This window comes from Oncorhynchus gorbuscha, linkage group LG18 (genome assembly GCF_021184085.1).
Source record: "Oncorhynchus gorbuscha isolate QuinsamMale2020 ecotype Even-year linkage group LG18, OgorEven_v1.0, whole genome shotgun sequence".
Classification (NCBI taxonomy): domain Eukaryota; kingdom Metazoa; phylum Chordata; class Actinopteri; order Salmoniformes; family Salmonidae; genus Oncorhynchus; species Oncorhynchus gorbuscha.
Window position 1 is genome coordinate 4,391,943 of NC_060190.1, and position 15,731 is coordinate 4,407,673.

General features: G+C 44.5%; 1 protein-coding gene and 1 long non-coding RNA gene across 4 annotated transcripts; one reads left to right on the plus strand and one right to left on the minus strand.

Annotated features, from left to right (window-relative positions):
• Positions 1-1,318: 1,318 nt before the first annotated feature.
• Positions 1,319-14,528, minus strand: LOC124002745. 3 transcript variants are annotated; one of them, XR_006833101.1, is made up of 8 exons: positions 13,213-14,528; positions 12,862-12,932; positions 8,623-8,880; positions 8,027-8,368; positions 7,827-7,923; positions 2,207-2,270; positions 1,620-2,092; positions 1,319-1,583 (listed from the first exon to the last, which is right to left on the minus strand). XR_006833101.1 is itself a non-coding variant. In XM_046310459.1 (7 exons), the coding sequence occupies exons 1-7, from the start codon at positions 13,428-13,430 to the stop codon at positions 1,865-1,867; spliced, it is 1,278 nt and encodes a 425-aa protein (XP_046166415.1). In that variant the 5' UTR covers positions 13,431-14,528; the 3' UTR covers positions 1,319-1,864. The 3 variants fall into 3 exon arrangements, 2 of the variants coding, with proteins under 2 accessions (XP_046166415.1, XP_046166416.1); XM_046310459.1 differs by having other exon boundaries at positions 1,319-2,092; XM_046310460.1 differs by lacking the exon at positions 1,319-1,583 and having other exon boundaries at positions 1,897-2,034.
• Positions 13,635-15,459, plus strand: LOC124002819. Its single transcript, XR_006833111.1, has 3 exons — positions 13,635-13,738; positions 14,055-14,137; positions 14,487-15,459. It is a non-coding gene; the product is annotated as an uncharacterized LOC124002819 (long non-coding RNA).
• Positions 15,460-15,731: the final 272 nt, after the last annotated feature.

Genomic DNA, 15,731 nt, shown 5'->3' on the forward strand with positions numbered 1-15,731 from the left:
GGAAATGATAACTTTGTAATCTGAATATTTTTCCTTGGTGCCCCGACTTCCTAGTTAATTAGCTACGTGATTTAATCAGTTGATCGCGTAATAACTAATTACAGAGAATCTTTTATAAAAACTATCAGTCTTCAGTTAATGATAGTTGTCACGTTCTGACCTTAGTTCCTTAGTTTTGTCTTTGTTTTAGTTGGTCAGGTCGTGAGTTGGGGTGGGCAGTCTGTTTGTTTTTCTATGTTGGTTTTTGAGTTTGGCCTGGTATGGTTCTCAATCAGAGGCAGGTGTCGTTAGTTGTCTCTGATTGAGAATCATACTTAGGTAGCCTTTTTCCACCTGGGTTTCATGGGTGTCTATTTTCTGTTTTGTGTGTATTCACTAGACAGGACTGTTTCGTTTGTTCGTTCTTCCTAGTTATTATTTTGTTTAGTGTTCAATGTTGATTATATTATATTAAAAATCATGAACACTTACCACGCTGGACCTTGGTCCTCACCTTCTTCCACCGACGACAACCGTTACAATAGTAAAGACACGACACCAGGCTCCCAGAACGTGAAGGCAGATGCATTGTCTCGGCTGTATGACATAGAGGAGCGGTCCATGGATACCACTCCAATACTCCCTGCCTCCTGCCTGGTGACGCCGGTAGTGTGATGAGCTGGACACGGACATTGAGCAGGCGTTACGTGCAGAGCGCACTCCCGTCCAGTGTCCCGCTGGGCGTCTGTACGTCCAGTCTGCTGTTCGTGACTGGTTGATCTATTGGGGACGGAAGCTGGGTCCGTGGTTTGTGGGGCCAAAATCCCTGCTGCAGTGTGTGCAAACCTGGTCAAGAACTACAGGAAACGTATGATCTCTGTAATTGCAAACAAAGGTTTCTCTAACAAATATTAAGTTCTGCTTTTCTGATGTATCAAATACTTATGTCATGCAATAAAATGCTAATTAATTTCTTTAAAATCATACAATGTGATTTTCTGGATTTTTGTTTTAGATTCCGTCTCTCACAGTTGAAGTGTTCCTATGATAAAGATTACAGACCTCTACATGCTTTGTAAGTAGGAAAACCTGCAAAATCGGCAGTGTATCAAATACTTGTTCTCCCCACTGTAATTACATTTACAGTTCCTGGCATCATTCATTTGGCTCCTAACTGTTAGAGAGGATAGCTGTGTCTGCAGTGTCACAGTAGTTAGGGAATAGGATGCCTTTCCAGACACAGACTATGTGTAGGTTTAGTGTGGTGTATGGATGGGATGTTTAAATCACTGATTTATAGTGCATTTACTATAAGATCTCATGAATAACATTGGTTATATTGTGTTATTTAAACCTGGAATCTTTAATGCTGAAACTGTCTGTTTGAGATATGACAACAACAAAGTTACTGTAAAAAATTAACAGTTTTTATCCCCTCTGACCATAATAGAACAGTAGAATATGGACTGAACAGTTTGGCCTGTACTTTAATTTAAATAGATAGTTCAAGCTGAAATCAAAGACATTCGAATTGAGGAATTATATAGCAATTTCCAAAAGCATTTAAAAAAAAGAATTACATTAAAAGCCACAATGTCTATAACCTATGATTGGATTGAATCCCTCCCAATGTCTATAACCTATGATTGGATTGAATCCCTCCCAATGTCTATAACCTATGATTGGATTGAATCCCTCCCAATGTCTATAACCTATGATTGGATTGAATCCCTCCCAATGTCTATAACCGATGATTGGATTGAATCCCTCCCAATGTCTATAACCTATGATTGGATTGAATCCCTCCCAATGTCTATAACCTATGATTGGATTGAATCCCTCCCAATGTCTATAACCTATGATTGGATTGAATCCCTCCCAATGTCTATTGAGCAGCACTGGGGCTGTTGAATTTCACAGTAGTGTACTGGAAATCCTCGTCCTGTTTCTGGGGGAGAGACGGTGGGACGGTGGAGTCCAGAGGCACTTCCTGGTTTCTGTGTTGGATGCTTGCGTAGGTAATATCATCCTGCTCGTCTGTGATCACTCTCTGTGCTGCAATAGGGGACAAGTTCATGCCTGAGATGTTGTCATACACTGGATTAGAGTCTCTCTGATGGGGAGAGAAGACAGACAACATGAGGGGTGAAAGATATTACCACAGTCATTGAGTCCATCTGAATACAGATCACTGTAGCTCTTAGTAAACTGATTCCAGAAGACTCACCTGTCCGTTCTCTGCTGTGTCTCTTCTGTCTCTTGTGTCAGAGGTGGATTTGGAGGCCTTCTTCCTGTTTTGTGAAATAATTCATCAATTAATTGAGCAATATACACATTTTGATCGATTATACCACAGAATGTGAAAAGGGATAAATTCATCTCACTCACCTGAACCACATGAACCCAAAGAGACAGAGTATGAGAATTAGAATAACCACTATGATTCCTACAACTGCATTCTTAAAAGACTTTGGCTCCCCAAAGAATGTAACAGGAGAATGGAGATTCTTGTATCCTTTAACACTACAGTAGTAGCTGCCTGCATCCTCACTGCTGATTTGGTCTAAGTGTCATGTTTGTCATTTATTATCATGTCTTGTCCCTGTGCTCCCCATTCTGTTCGTTTCCCTCTGCTGGTCTTATTGGGTTCTTTCCCTCTTTCTATCCCTCTCTCTCCCCCTCCCCTCTCACTCTCTCGCTCTCTCTTCTCTCTATCGTTCCGTTCCTGCTCCCAGCTGTTCCTATTCCCCTAATCATCATTTAGTCTTCCCACACCTGTTCCCGATCCTTTCCCCTGATTAGAGTCCCTATTTATTCCTTTGTGTTCCGTTCCTGTCCCGTCGGTTCCTTGTTTAGTATTCACCATGCTGTGATTGCGTTTCGCCCTGTCCTGTCGTGTTTTTGCTGTGATTGTGTATCGCCCTGTCCTGTCGTGTTTTTGCCTTCATCAGATGCTGCGTGTGAGCAGGTGTCTCTGTCTACTACGGCCTGCGCCTACCCGGCTTGCGACCTGCAGTCTGTGGCCGCCTCTCCAGTTATTCCCCTCTACAGACTAGAGGATTTCTGTTATTCCCTGTTTGGACTTAAATAAACTCTGTTTCTGTTAAGTCGCTTTTGGGTCCTCTTTCACCTGCATGACAGAAGGAACCGACCAAGGAATGGACCCAGCGACTTTAGACGCTCGTTACACTGCCGTCGAGATCCAAGGAGCCATGCTCGGCAGACACGAGCAGGAATTGTCTGCTGCTCGCCATGCCGTGGAGAACCTGGCCGCTCAGGTTTCCGACCTCTCTGGACAGTTCCAGAGTCTACGTCTCGTGCCACCTGTTACTTCCTGGCCTGCCGAGCCTCCAGAACCTAGGGTTAATAACCCACCTTGCTAATCCGGGCAGCCCACTGAATGCCGCTCCTTTCTCACGCAGTGTGAGATTGTGTTCTCTCTCCAACCCAACACATACTCTAGAGAGAGAGCTCGGGTTGCTTACGTCATTTCACTCCTTACTGGCCGGGCTCGAGAATGGGGCACAGCTATCTGGGAGGCAAGGGCTGATTGCTCTAACAAATTCCAGAACTTTAAAGAGGAGATGATTCGGGTTTTTGACCGTTCAGTTTTTGGTGGGGAGGCTTCTAGGGCCCTGGCTTCCTTATGCCAAGGTGAACGGTCCATAACGGATTATTCTATTGAGTTTCGCACTCTTGCTGCCTCTAGTGAGTGGAACGAGCCGGCGCTGCTCGCTCGTTTTCTGGAGGGACTCCACGCAGTGGTTAAGGATGAGATTCTCTCCCGGGAGGTTCCTTCAGATGTGGACTCTTTGATTGCTCTCGCCATCCGCATAGAACGACGGGTAGATCTTCGTCACCGGGCTCGTGGAAGAGAGCTCGCATCAACGGTGTTTCCCTGCTCCGCATCGCAACCATCTCCCTCCTCTGGCTTTGAGACTGAGCCCATGCAGCTGGGAGGGATTCGCATCTCGAATAAGGAGAGGGAACGGAGGATCACCAACCGCCTGTGCCTCTATTGCGGAGTTGCTGGACATTTTGTTAATTCATGTCCAGTAAAAGCCAGAGCTCATCTGTAAGCGGAGGGCTACAGGTGAGCGCAACTACTCAAGTCTCTCCATCAAAGTCCTGTACTACTTTGTCGGTCCACCTACGCTGGACCGGTTCGGGTGCTACATGTAGTGCCTTGATAGACTCTGGGGCTGAGGGTTGTTTCATGGACGAAGCATGGGTTCGGAAACATGACATTCCTTTCAGAGAGTTAGAGAAGCCTACGCCCATGTTCGCCTTAGATGGTAGTCATCTTCCCAGTATCAGATTTGAGACACTACCTTTAACCCTCACAGTATCTGGTAACCACAGTGAGACTATTTCTTTTTTGATTTTCCGTTCACCGTTTACACCTGTTGTTTTGGGTCATCCCTGGCTAGTATGTCATAATCCTTCTATTAATTGGTCTAGTAATTCTATCCTATCCTGGAACGTTTCTTGTCATGTGAAGTGTTTAATGTCTGCCATCCCTCCCGTTTCTTCTGTCCCTACTTCTCAGGAGGAACCTGGCGATTTGACAGGAGTGCCGGAGGAATATCATGATCTGCGCACGGTCTTCAGTCGGTCCCGAGCCAACTCCCTTCCTCCTCACCGGTCGTATGATTGTAGTATTGATCTCCTTCCGGGGACCACTCCTCCTCGAGGTAGACTATACTCTCTGTCGGCTCCCGAACGTAAGGCTCTCGAGGATTATTTGTCTGTGTCTCTTGACGCCGGTACCATAGTGCCTTCTTCTTCTCCGGCCGGGGCGGGGTTCTTTTTTGTTAAGAAGAAGGACGGTACTCTGCGCCCCTGCGTGGATTATCGAGGGCTGAATGACATAACGGTTAAGAATCGTTATCCGCTTCCCCTTATGTCATCAGCCTTCGAGATTCTGCAGGGAGCCAGGTGCTTTACTAAGTTGGACCTTCGTAACGCTTACCATCTCGTGCGCATCAGAGAGGGGGACGAGTGGAAAACGGCGTTTAACACTCCGTTAGGGCATTTTGAGTACCGGGTTCTGCCGTTCGGTCTCGCCAATGCGCCAGCTGTTTTTCAGGCATTAGTTAATGATGTTCTGAGAGACATGCTGAACATTTTTGTTTTTGTCTATCTTGACGATATCCTGATTTTTTCTCCGTCACTCGAGATTCATGTTCAGCACGTTCGACGTGTTCTACAGCGCCTTTTAGAGAATTGTCTCTACGTAAAGGCTGAGAAGTGCTCTTTTCATGTCTCCTCCGTTACTTTTCTCGGTTCCGTTATTTCCGCTGAAGGCATTCAGATGGATTCCGCTAAGGTCCAAGCTGTCAGTGATTGGCCCGTTCCAAGGTCACGTGTCGAGTTGCAGCGCTTTTTAGGTTTCGCTAATTTCTATCGGCGTTTCATTCGTAATTTCGGTCAAGTTGCTGCCCCTCTCACAGCTCTTACTTCTGTCAAGACGTGTTTTAAGTGGTCCGGTTCCGCCCAGGGAGCTTTTGATCTTCTAAAAGAACGTTTTACGTCCGCTCCTATCCTCGTTACTCCTGACGTCACTAGACAATTCATTGTCGAGGTTGACGCTTCAGAGGTAGGCGTGGGAGCCATTCTATCCCAGCGCTTCCAGTCTGACGATAAGGTTCATCCTTGCGCTTATTTTTCTCATCGCCTGTCGCCATCTGAGCGCAACTATGATGTGGGTAACCGTGAACTGCTCGCCATCCGCTTAGCCCTAGGCGAATGGCGACAGTGGTTGGAGGGGCGACCGTTCCTTTGTCGTTTGGACAGACCATAAGAACCTTGAGTACATCCGTTCTGCCAAACGACTTAATGCCCGTCAAGCTCGTTGGGCGTTGTTTTTCGCTCGTTTCGAGTTTGTGATTTCTTACCGTCCGGGTAGCAAGAACACCAAGCCTGATGCCTTATCCCGTCTGTTTAGTTCTTCTGTGGCTTCTACTGATCCCGAGGGATTCTTCCTTATGGGCGTGTTGTCGGGTTAACAGTCTGGGGAATTGAAAGACAGGTTAAGCAAGCACTCACGCACACTGCGTCGCCGCGCGCTTGTCCTAGTAACCTCCTTTTCGTTCCTGTTTCCACTCGTCTGGCTGTTCTTCAGTGGGCTCACTCTGCCAAGTTAGCTGGTCATCCCGGTGTTCGAGGCACTCTTGCGTCTATTCGCCAGCGCTTTTGGTGGCCGACTCAGGAGCGTGACACGCGCCGTTTCGTGGCTGCTTGTTCGGACTGCGCGCAGACTAAGTCGGGTAACTCTCCTCCTGCCGGTCGTCTCAGACCGCTCCCATTCCTTCTCGACCATGGTCTCACATTGCCTTAGACTTCATTACCGGTCTGCCTTTGTCTGCGGGGAAGACTGTGATTCTGACGGTTGTCGATAGGTTCTCTAAGGCGGCACATTTCATTCCCCTCGCTAAACTTCCTTCCGCTAAGGAGACGGCACAAATCATTATTGAGAATGTATTCAGAATTCATGGCCTCCCGTTAGACGCCGTTTCAGACAGAGGCCCGCAATTCACGTCACAGTTTTGGAGGGAGTTCTGTCGTTTGATTGGTGCGTCCGTCAGTCTCTCTTCCGGGTTTCATCCCCAGTCTAACGGTCAAGCAGAGAGGGCCAATCAGACGATTGGTCGCATACTACGCAGCCTTTCTTTCAGAAACCCTGCGTCTTGGGCAGAACAGCTCCCCTGGGCAGAATACGCTCACAATTCGCTTCCTTCGTCTGCTACCGGGTTATCTCCGTTTCAGAGTAGTCTGGGTTACCAGCCTCCTCTGTTCTCATCCCAGCTTGCCGAGTCCAGCGTTCCCTCCGCTCAAGCGTTTGTCCAACGTTGTGAGCGCACCTGGAGGAGGGTGAGGTCTGCACTTTGCCGTTACAGGGCACAGACGGTGAGAGCCGCCAATAAACGCAGGATTAAGAGTCCAAGGTATTGTTGCGGCCAGAGAGTGTGGCTTTCCACTCGCAACCTTCCTCTTACGACAGCTTCTCGTAAGTTGACTCCGCGGTTCATTGGTCCGTTCCGTGTCTCCCAGGTCGTCAATCCTGTCGCTGTGCGACTGCTTCTTCCGCGACATCTTCGTCGCGTCCATCCTGTCTTCCATGTCTCCTGTGTTAAGCCCTTTCTTCGCACCCCCGTTCGTCTTCCCTCCCCCTCCCGTCCTTGTCGAGAGCGCACCTATTTACAAGGTACATAAGATCATGGACATGCGTTCTCGGGACGGGGTCACCAATACTTAGTGGATTGGGAGGGTTTACGGTCCTGAGGAGAGGAGTTGGGTTCCGTCTCGGGACGTGCTGGACCGTTCACTCATCGATGATTTCCTCCGTTGCCGCCAGGATTCCTCCTCGAGTGCGCCAGGAGGCGCTCGGTGAGTGGGGGTACTGTCATGTTTGTCATTTATTATCATGTCTTGTCCCTGTGCTCCCCATTCTGTTCGTTTCCCTCTGCTGGTCTTATTGGGTTCTTTCCCTCTTTCTATCCCTCTCTCCCCCTCCCCTCTCACTCTCTCGCTCTCTCTTCTCTCTATCGTTCCGTTCCTGCTCCCAGCTGTTCCTATTCCCCTAATCATCATTTAGTCTTCCCACACCTGTTCCCGATCCTTTCCCTGATTAGAGTCCCTATTTATTCCTTTGTGTTCCGTTCCTGTCCCGTCGGTTCCTTGTTTAGTATTCACCATGCTGTGATTGCGTTTCGCCCTGTCCTGTCGTGTTTTTGCTGTGATTGTGTATCGCCCTGTCCTGTCGTGTTTTTGCCTTCATCAGATGCTGCGTGTGAAGGTAGTTATCTTGGGTGTTTGGGTTGGTGAGAAGTTGTCCGTTCTTGTACCAGATGTAGGTGGGGTTGTCAGTTAGAATACAGGTGGTGCTACAGGTCAGTGTCACCTTCCCTTCCTCTGTACCAGGAGTCTCCTTCACCTGCAGGTCTGAAAATGGGTAAATGAAGACAAAATAGCACAATCATCATTATTTCCACCAATGAGATAATGACTTAGACTAGATGATATAATACTGTAAGGACAGTATTACCTGTGACAATCAGAGTTATTCCAGGGAAGCTGTATCCCCATTTTACCTCCGTTGTTGTAAATCTAAACTTATATTCAGCAGAGTCACTCTCTCTCAGGTCTGTGATTCTCAGGGTGGAGCCCTTGTCTGTAGTTGGTTGGTACTTCACACGACCTGCATATTCTGGGTCCTGGATTAGATCTGTAGTAACTCCAGACTCCCATTTGTTGAACCAGAATACTTCTGTGACGTTATGCCAGCTGGGATGTCTATACGTGCAGGTAATGTCCACTGTTGACCCCTTCAAGGCACAGATACTCCTCTTGGTGTAAGTCACATTCAAACAGCTCTGACCCTGAACACCTGAAACAAAATGTATCTGATCAATTCCTCAAACGATAATGAGACTATTTCAAGTGTTTAAGATGTATTGGACTGGTTAATTTAAAATGAATAAAATATAAATGTACATAACTCATGAAACATGAGACCAACACTTACATGTTGCATTTATATTGTTGTTCAGTATATTTTCTTATCAGCTGATTTAGGACTGAACAATACAACTTTAGTAATAATCTAATCAACTTTAAAACTGTAGCTGAATCCAGACTCACACACTGCAGGAGAGAGGAGATCCTCATGGCCTTTTACAGCACAGGAGTAAATGTCTGAATAGTAAATGTGGATAGGATATTGTTGGGAAATGTGCTTATCTAGACGATGTCCATTCTTGTACCAGATGTAGGTGGGGTTGGGGTTGTCACTCAGAGTACAGGTGTTGCTACAGGTCAGTGTCACCCCCTGTCCCTTCACTACGTTGGTGGGAGGCACCATCACCTGGCTTTGTTGTCCACACCTTGTTGCTGTATTTGCTGAGTTGAGGGTAAATGAAAACCGTAGATTAGCATAACTTAGTGATGTGTGACAGACAGCTGGGTAATTCCACAAAGACTGCCTTTTGCTTCCCTTTGTGTAGCAATATTGAATTTTAAAAGCCTGTTATAGTAAATGAAGTGCCCTTTAATATAGACAACATGAAGAATTCAATAAATCTGATTGCCCTCTAAGGTCAATGTCCGCGCCCCGGAAATCTAATTAGCACAATACAAAAATCCCCATAAACATCCATCTATTTAAGATAGAGAAATGTGTTTTTTTTGCATTGGATGAGTCTCAATCCACCGTATCTGACTATTTCTCACTTCTGCATCTGCTGTGAAATTTGACCGAGCTAGAGCGGTGTCTTCTCACCAAATCATCTGAAATAAACTCTGCTGTTAAGTCCGACCAGCGGTCTAGGAAGTCCAGAGGTCTCACAAGACTTGTCTGAAGGTCCCCCGTACCAGTTACACGTGAATGGAAGTATATATGGACACTGATTAGTGCCAAAAATAAGTAGTTAAATACATGTAAAAAAAAATATAGAATAATCCTGATCTCTCAGATATACAGTACCAGTCAAAGGTTTGGACACTCCTACTCATTCAAGGATTTTTCTTAATTTTTACTATTTTCTTGTCACGCCCTGACCTTAGAGAGCCTTTTTATTTCTCTATTTGGTTAGGTCGGGTGTGATTTGGGTGGGCATTCTAGTTGTTTTATTTATTTGTTGGCCGGGGATGGTTCCTAATCAGAGGCAGCTGTCTATCGTTGTCTCTGATTGGGGATCATACTTAGGTATCCCTTTTTCCACTTGTTTTTGCATAGTTGCTGTCTAGCCATGCAGAACTTTACGTTCGGTTTTGTAATTTGTTGTTTTGTCAGTCTTCAGTATTAAAAATCATGAACACTTTCCACGCTGCGCTTTGGTCTCATTCATCTAACGTAACAGAAGATCCCACCACAAACGGACCAAGCAGCATGGTCAGGAGGAGAGGACACGACAGAAACCCAAGAGGCAGCCCCAAAAAATGTTGGGGGGGAAGATGACGTGGGCGTCGGTGCTGAAGGGTGAGTCCGAGACCAAGGAGGAATTCTTGGACCGTTTGAGCGAGGAAAGGTTGGCAGTGGAGAGGGACGAAAGAGTTTGAGGGGTTGGAGTCTGGAGCAAGACAGTCGCTTTGAGGAGCGTGTGACCCTTCAGGCACACGTTGGCCTCACTGGAGGCTTTGAGGTTACACGTACTGTGTCTCCGGTACACACCCACAGCCCGGTGCGCTCTGTGCCAGCTCCACGCACCCGGTCTCCTGTGCGTTTTCCCAGCCTGGTAAGCCCTGTGCCAGCTCTACGCACCAGGCCTCCTGTGATGATCCGTGGCACTAAGCCTCCAGTGACGATCCTTGGCACTAAGCCTCCAGTGACGATCCTTGGCACGAAGCCTCCAGTGACGATCCATGGCACGAAGCCTCCAGTGACAATCCATGGCACGAAGCCTCCAGTAAAGATCCAAGGCCCGGAGTCTCCTGAGACGGTCTGCAGTCCAGAGCCTCCAGCGACGGTCAGCAGTCCAGAGCATGCAGCGACGGTCCCCGGTCCGGAGCCTCCAGCGATGGTCCCCGGTCCGGAGCATGCAGCGACGGTCCCCGGTCCGGAGCATGCAGCGACGGTCCCCGGTCCGGAGCCTCCAGCGACGGTCCCCGGTCCGGAGCATGCAGCGACGGTCTATCGTTGTCTCTGATTGGGGATCATACTTAGGTAGCCTTTTTTCCACTTGTGTTTGTGGGAACTTGTTTTTGCATAGTTTTTGCATAAAACTTGTTTTTGCATAGCTTTTGTATTTTGTTGTTTTGTCGGCGTTCAGTATTAAAAACCATGAACACTTTCCACGCTGCGCTTTGGTCTCATTCAACTAACAACGGAAGTAATATTTCTACATTGTAGAATAATAGTGAAGACATCAAAACTGTGAGAGTGTGCAATGCCGTCATCAAGGCAAAGGGTGGCTACTTTGAAGAATCTTAAATATAAACTATATTTGTATTTGTTTAACATTTTTTGGTTACTTCATGATTCCATGTGTTTTTTCATAGTTTTGATGTCTTCACTATAATTATACTATGTAGAAAATAGTAGAAATAAAGAAAAACCCTTGAATGAGTAGGTGTGTCCAAACTTCTGACTGGTGCTGTAGGTCAGATACTTCATAACAAACTTCCTTTAGATTGTTTTTTGAAACAATCTGTTCTATGTAGTGAATCTGTTAATCAATGTGATTGTATGGGCTAACAGCTGTAAGTGATTTATTTCATTTTGTGGGGGGGGGGTGCTTTAAGGAGTCTTAGAATTCAATATCAAGAGGTAAAATGATCCTTGGTATGACCTTCTTAAAACAATTACATGTAACTTAGTTGAATATCTAATAGTTAAATCATCGTGTAAAAGCAGGTGAGCTGGTTCTACTCTTTTTACCCATTTTCTGGTGTTTTGGAAAACTGAGCGGGACGAGAATAACACGTCAACCCTGTTACCCATAGACAGACAGGCTAGAATAACACGTCAACCCTGTTACCCATAGATAGACAGGCTAGAATAACACGTCAACCCTGTTACCCATAGACAGACAGACTAGAATAACACGTCAACCCTGTTACCCATAGATAGACAGGCTAGAATAACACGTCAACCCTGTTACCCATAGATAGACAGGCTAGAATAACACGTCAACCCTGTTACCCATAGATAGACAGGCTAGAATAACACGTCAACCCTGTTACCCATAGACAGACAGGCTAGAATAACACGTCAACCCTGTTACCCATAGATAGACAGGCTAGAATAACACGTCAACCCTGTTACCCATAGATAGACAGGCTAGAATAACACGTCAACCCTGTTACCCATAGATAGACAGGCTAGAATAACACGTCAACCCTGTTACCTATAGATAGACAGGCTAGAATAACACGTTAACCCTGTTACCCATAGACAGACAGGCTAGAATAACACGTCAACCCTGTTACACATAGACAGACAGGCTAGAATAACACGTCAACCCTGTTATCCATAGACAGACTGTCTAGAATAACACGTCAACCCTGTTACCCATAGATAGACAGGCTAGAATAACACGTCAACTCTGTTACCCATAGACAGACAGGCTAGAATAACACGTCAACCCTGTTATCCATAGATAGACAGGCTAGAATAACACGTCAACCCTGTTACCCATAGACAGACAGGCTAGAATAACACGTCAACCCTGTTATCCATAGACAGACTGTCTAGAATAACACGTCAACCCTGTTATCCATAGATAGACAGGCTAGAATAACACGTCAACTCTGTTACCCATAGACAGACAGGCTAGAATAACACGTCAACCCTGTTATCCATAGATAGACAGGCTAGAATAACACGTCAACCCTGTTACCCATAGATAGACAGGCTAGATATGTTTTAACAATGTTAAAACATTTTTGTGAAGCTTGCTTTCGAATGCAACTCCCTTTTGCACACAACAACCTTCCATTCTCCTTATCACAAGGGGATTAACGGCGGATTTAAGATGAAATCGTCAACCCTGTTATGTTCAACTCTGTTATGTTCAACCCTGTATCTTTATTTGGAACTTAAGAGGCACTTACTGTAGTCATTTTTTATTGAATCTCTTGAGATGAGAAAACACATTTTATTAAGTTGAACACGTGCTCTTTGACAGAATGTTAAAATGAGGTGAAATCTGAATAATCTTTTGACCAAGATACACTTCTCAGAAGGCACCGACTTGGTGGAAGGACCCAGCCTCTGAAGGGAAATGGGAACGCCTAAAAGACCCCTGAACACACCAGAATATTCATATTCATGTTGTCCTGAACTGTCTCATGACATTTTGTAATTGTCTGTAGATGTAATAGCAACAAGGATAGCTATCATTAGAAGACTATTACAAATCTAAGAACGTGACCATACAGTACCTGCCATTGACAAGAGAAAGACCACAAACACACTTCCTGGTTTTCTCAATGCCATTGTTGCATCACCCACCCTGTAGTGTTAGAAACATAAACAACAACTCACTCTATACCTGGTGAATAACTACTCCTTAGAAATGAATTAAGAGGTAAACAATTACTTATTGAACAGAGCTGTCTATAGCACTGTATACACATAATAATCATTTTATTGCTCAAAATCTGTTTTATTCTTACAATCCTATAGCATTGAGACATGGGTCCCTAGTATTATCATTAGCCAGAATAATATGGTTAATCACGAAAAACATACTACCAAACACAATTTTATAAGACATCTTCAAGTGTACTTACAGAGCAAAGTGGAAAGGTTTTGTAAGACAACTCACTGGCAGTATGAAAACAAGAAGTAAGTGAGTGATTGACACATGAGGGCACAAGTTGCTGTAATTTCCTTCCTTTTCATGCAAAAAGACAACTACTTTTGGATGGTTTACAGGCAGAACACATTTCAGAAGTTGCATCACGGCTGACAAAAAAACGTGTTGCATGACGGCATTTGCCCAGCACATTAGATTCTGTTTAATAAAATAATTTGACGCAAAGGGGACAAACTGCTGTTTTTTAAACCGATTTGCCTCATGATTTTGTCAACTCACACATAAAGATTGCTGCTGCAGGCTCTTTGTATGTCTTGACCAATCAGATTAATTGAAATCGCAGGTCACGGGGTTTGGACACAACCCACAAAGGTCAAGGAGCGCACTCCACTGTCCTCCTTTATTTATTTAGTAAGCATGATAACACATCAGTCCAGACAGACAGAAGTACCCGCTTGAGAGAGAAATTTGCAGAAGAATAAGCAATAACTTTGCAAAATGTATAATGATTATTTATTTACTAAATTATGTTCAAATGTTAAACAATTTACTTTCATATGAATTTTTAATTAAAATGTTGATTAACTGTTGTTTATCAGCCCATTGCTAAGCTAGCTAACACTTCGGAAGCAATAGCTAGCTAATGCTAGTAGGCAACCTCGTCCTGCTTATCAGGTGTTTAGAGTTCAACAACTCAACCACCAAGTTTAGTTGTAGATTCAGTAATGCATCAGTTGTGAAGACCCGGGCAGGTTTAAAATCATTAATTGGGGAACATGCTAGCCAGCTAAATACATTTCCCCCATTTGTTTCCAGGGACTAAAGTGGGCACCTGATCGCGTTTCACTCCATTTCAGTGGCTTGGCAGGAGAAAACAGTCGTGCCCGTCTTGTTTACAGGTAAGACATGTTAAAAAGAAATGCCATCTGATGAAATAGTGGCAAATGCAGCCAACTATTTTATTAGATCTAGGCTTGCAAACCAGCCAAGTTATTTGTGCATTCTCTGTTGATGAGTCTGTTTAGCTACTTTGCTAGCTAGCAGCATGCAGTGTCTGATTGGGTTTGGTGTTACCAGTTCAAATGAAAGATTGTTTTTCTACTCTCATTCTAAACTGACCAAGCCTATGAACAACTGTTAACAAAACTATTGCACTTTTAATAATGGTAGTTGAGGCTTCAGAGACATGAATCAGCACTGAGATTTGGTCAGTGAGGTTAATTTCTCTCTGCTTGTTCCACCTTGAAGGACACCTGACCCTGTCATCCTGCAGATGTAAGGAACTTGTTGTGAACCTCCCAGCCACCAGGATGATCCCCATATCCAGGGATTTTATTAAGGACTGTGCAATATCACAATGTTAGGAATGGATTCACCAGTTGTTGTTTATCATGCAGATTTGTCTGAACATTGTAATTTATGAAACTCATTCTTAAATACAGACTTGAATTTCTGTCCCAGGGAATTGCACTATGTGCACTTCTTCAATTTAGATCACAATGATTTAAATGAGGTGTTAGTAAAGGGCTGGACCAAAAACGTGTAAACTCCTGTCCTGTGTATAAAAACAATCCTGTGGCGGTCATGACAAAATCATGTAGTGAACAATCTTATGAATATTGGAGGTTAATCTCCTGGAGATGTCACTCACGTGGGAATGACTTATTTTCTACAATGGACTGTGTATTAAGGACTCGTGCACAGGTACAGAAACAACTATAAAAGTGTAACATTTATTCCAAATTGCAAGTGATGCCTTCACGTGTTTTGGTTTTGAGAAATCAACAGAAGAAAGGCCTCAATAATATGACCATGCTGTATTCATTTAATTGAATATATATCCTATTTGATATGCATTTAAATATACTGAACACAAATATAAACACCACATGCAACAATTTCAACAACTTTACTGAGTTACAGTTCATATAAGGAAATCAGTCAATTGAAAGACAATTATTTTAGCCCTCATCTATGGATTTTACATGACTGGGAATACAAATGTGCATCTGTTGGTCACATATACACTATATATACACACAAGCATGTGGACACCCCTTCACATTAGTGGATTTATCCACATCCGTTGCTGAGAGGTGTATACAGTGCATTCGGAAAGTATTCAGACCCCTTGACATTTCCACATTTTGTTACATCCTTGTTCTAAAATGGATTAAATTGCTTTTTTCCCTCATCAATCTACACATAATATCACATAATTACAAAGCCTCGTGGCTTGGTTTTTGCTCTGACATGCACTGTCAACTGTGGGACCTTATATAGACAGGTGTGTGCCTTTCCAAATCCTGTCCAATCAATAGAATTTACCACAGGTGGACTCCAATCAATGGAAACAGGATGAACCTGAGAAAAATGTTCAGTAATATAATAATAATATATGCCATTTAGCAGACGCTTTTATCCAAAGCGACTTACAGTCATGTGTGCATACATTCTACGTATGGGTGTTCTGTTATAATTTCCACCCGGCAC

What these genes read in the sequence shown, in the direction of transcription:
- LOC124002745 (XM_046310459.1), bottom strand. Translation starts at nt 13,430, where the DNA reads ATGTGCTGGGCAAATGCCGTCATGCAACACGTTTTTTTGTCAGCCGTG. An exon ending in TCTCCTCTCTCCTGCAGTGT is followed by an intron (nt 8,369 to 8,622) that starts GTGAGTCTGGAT and finishes ATTTTGTTTCAG; the next exon opens with GTGTTCAGGGTCAGAGCTGT. An exon ending in GACAACCCCACCTACATCTG is followed by an intron (nt 2,271 to 7,826) that starts GTACAAGAACGG and finishes TTCACAAAACAG; the next exon opens with GAAGAAGGCCTCCAAATCCA.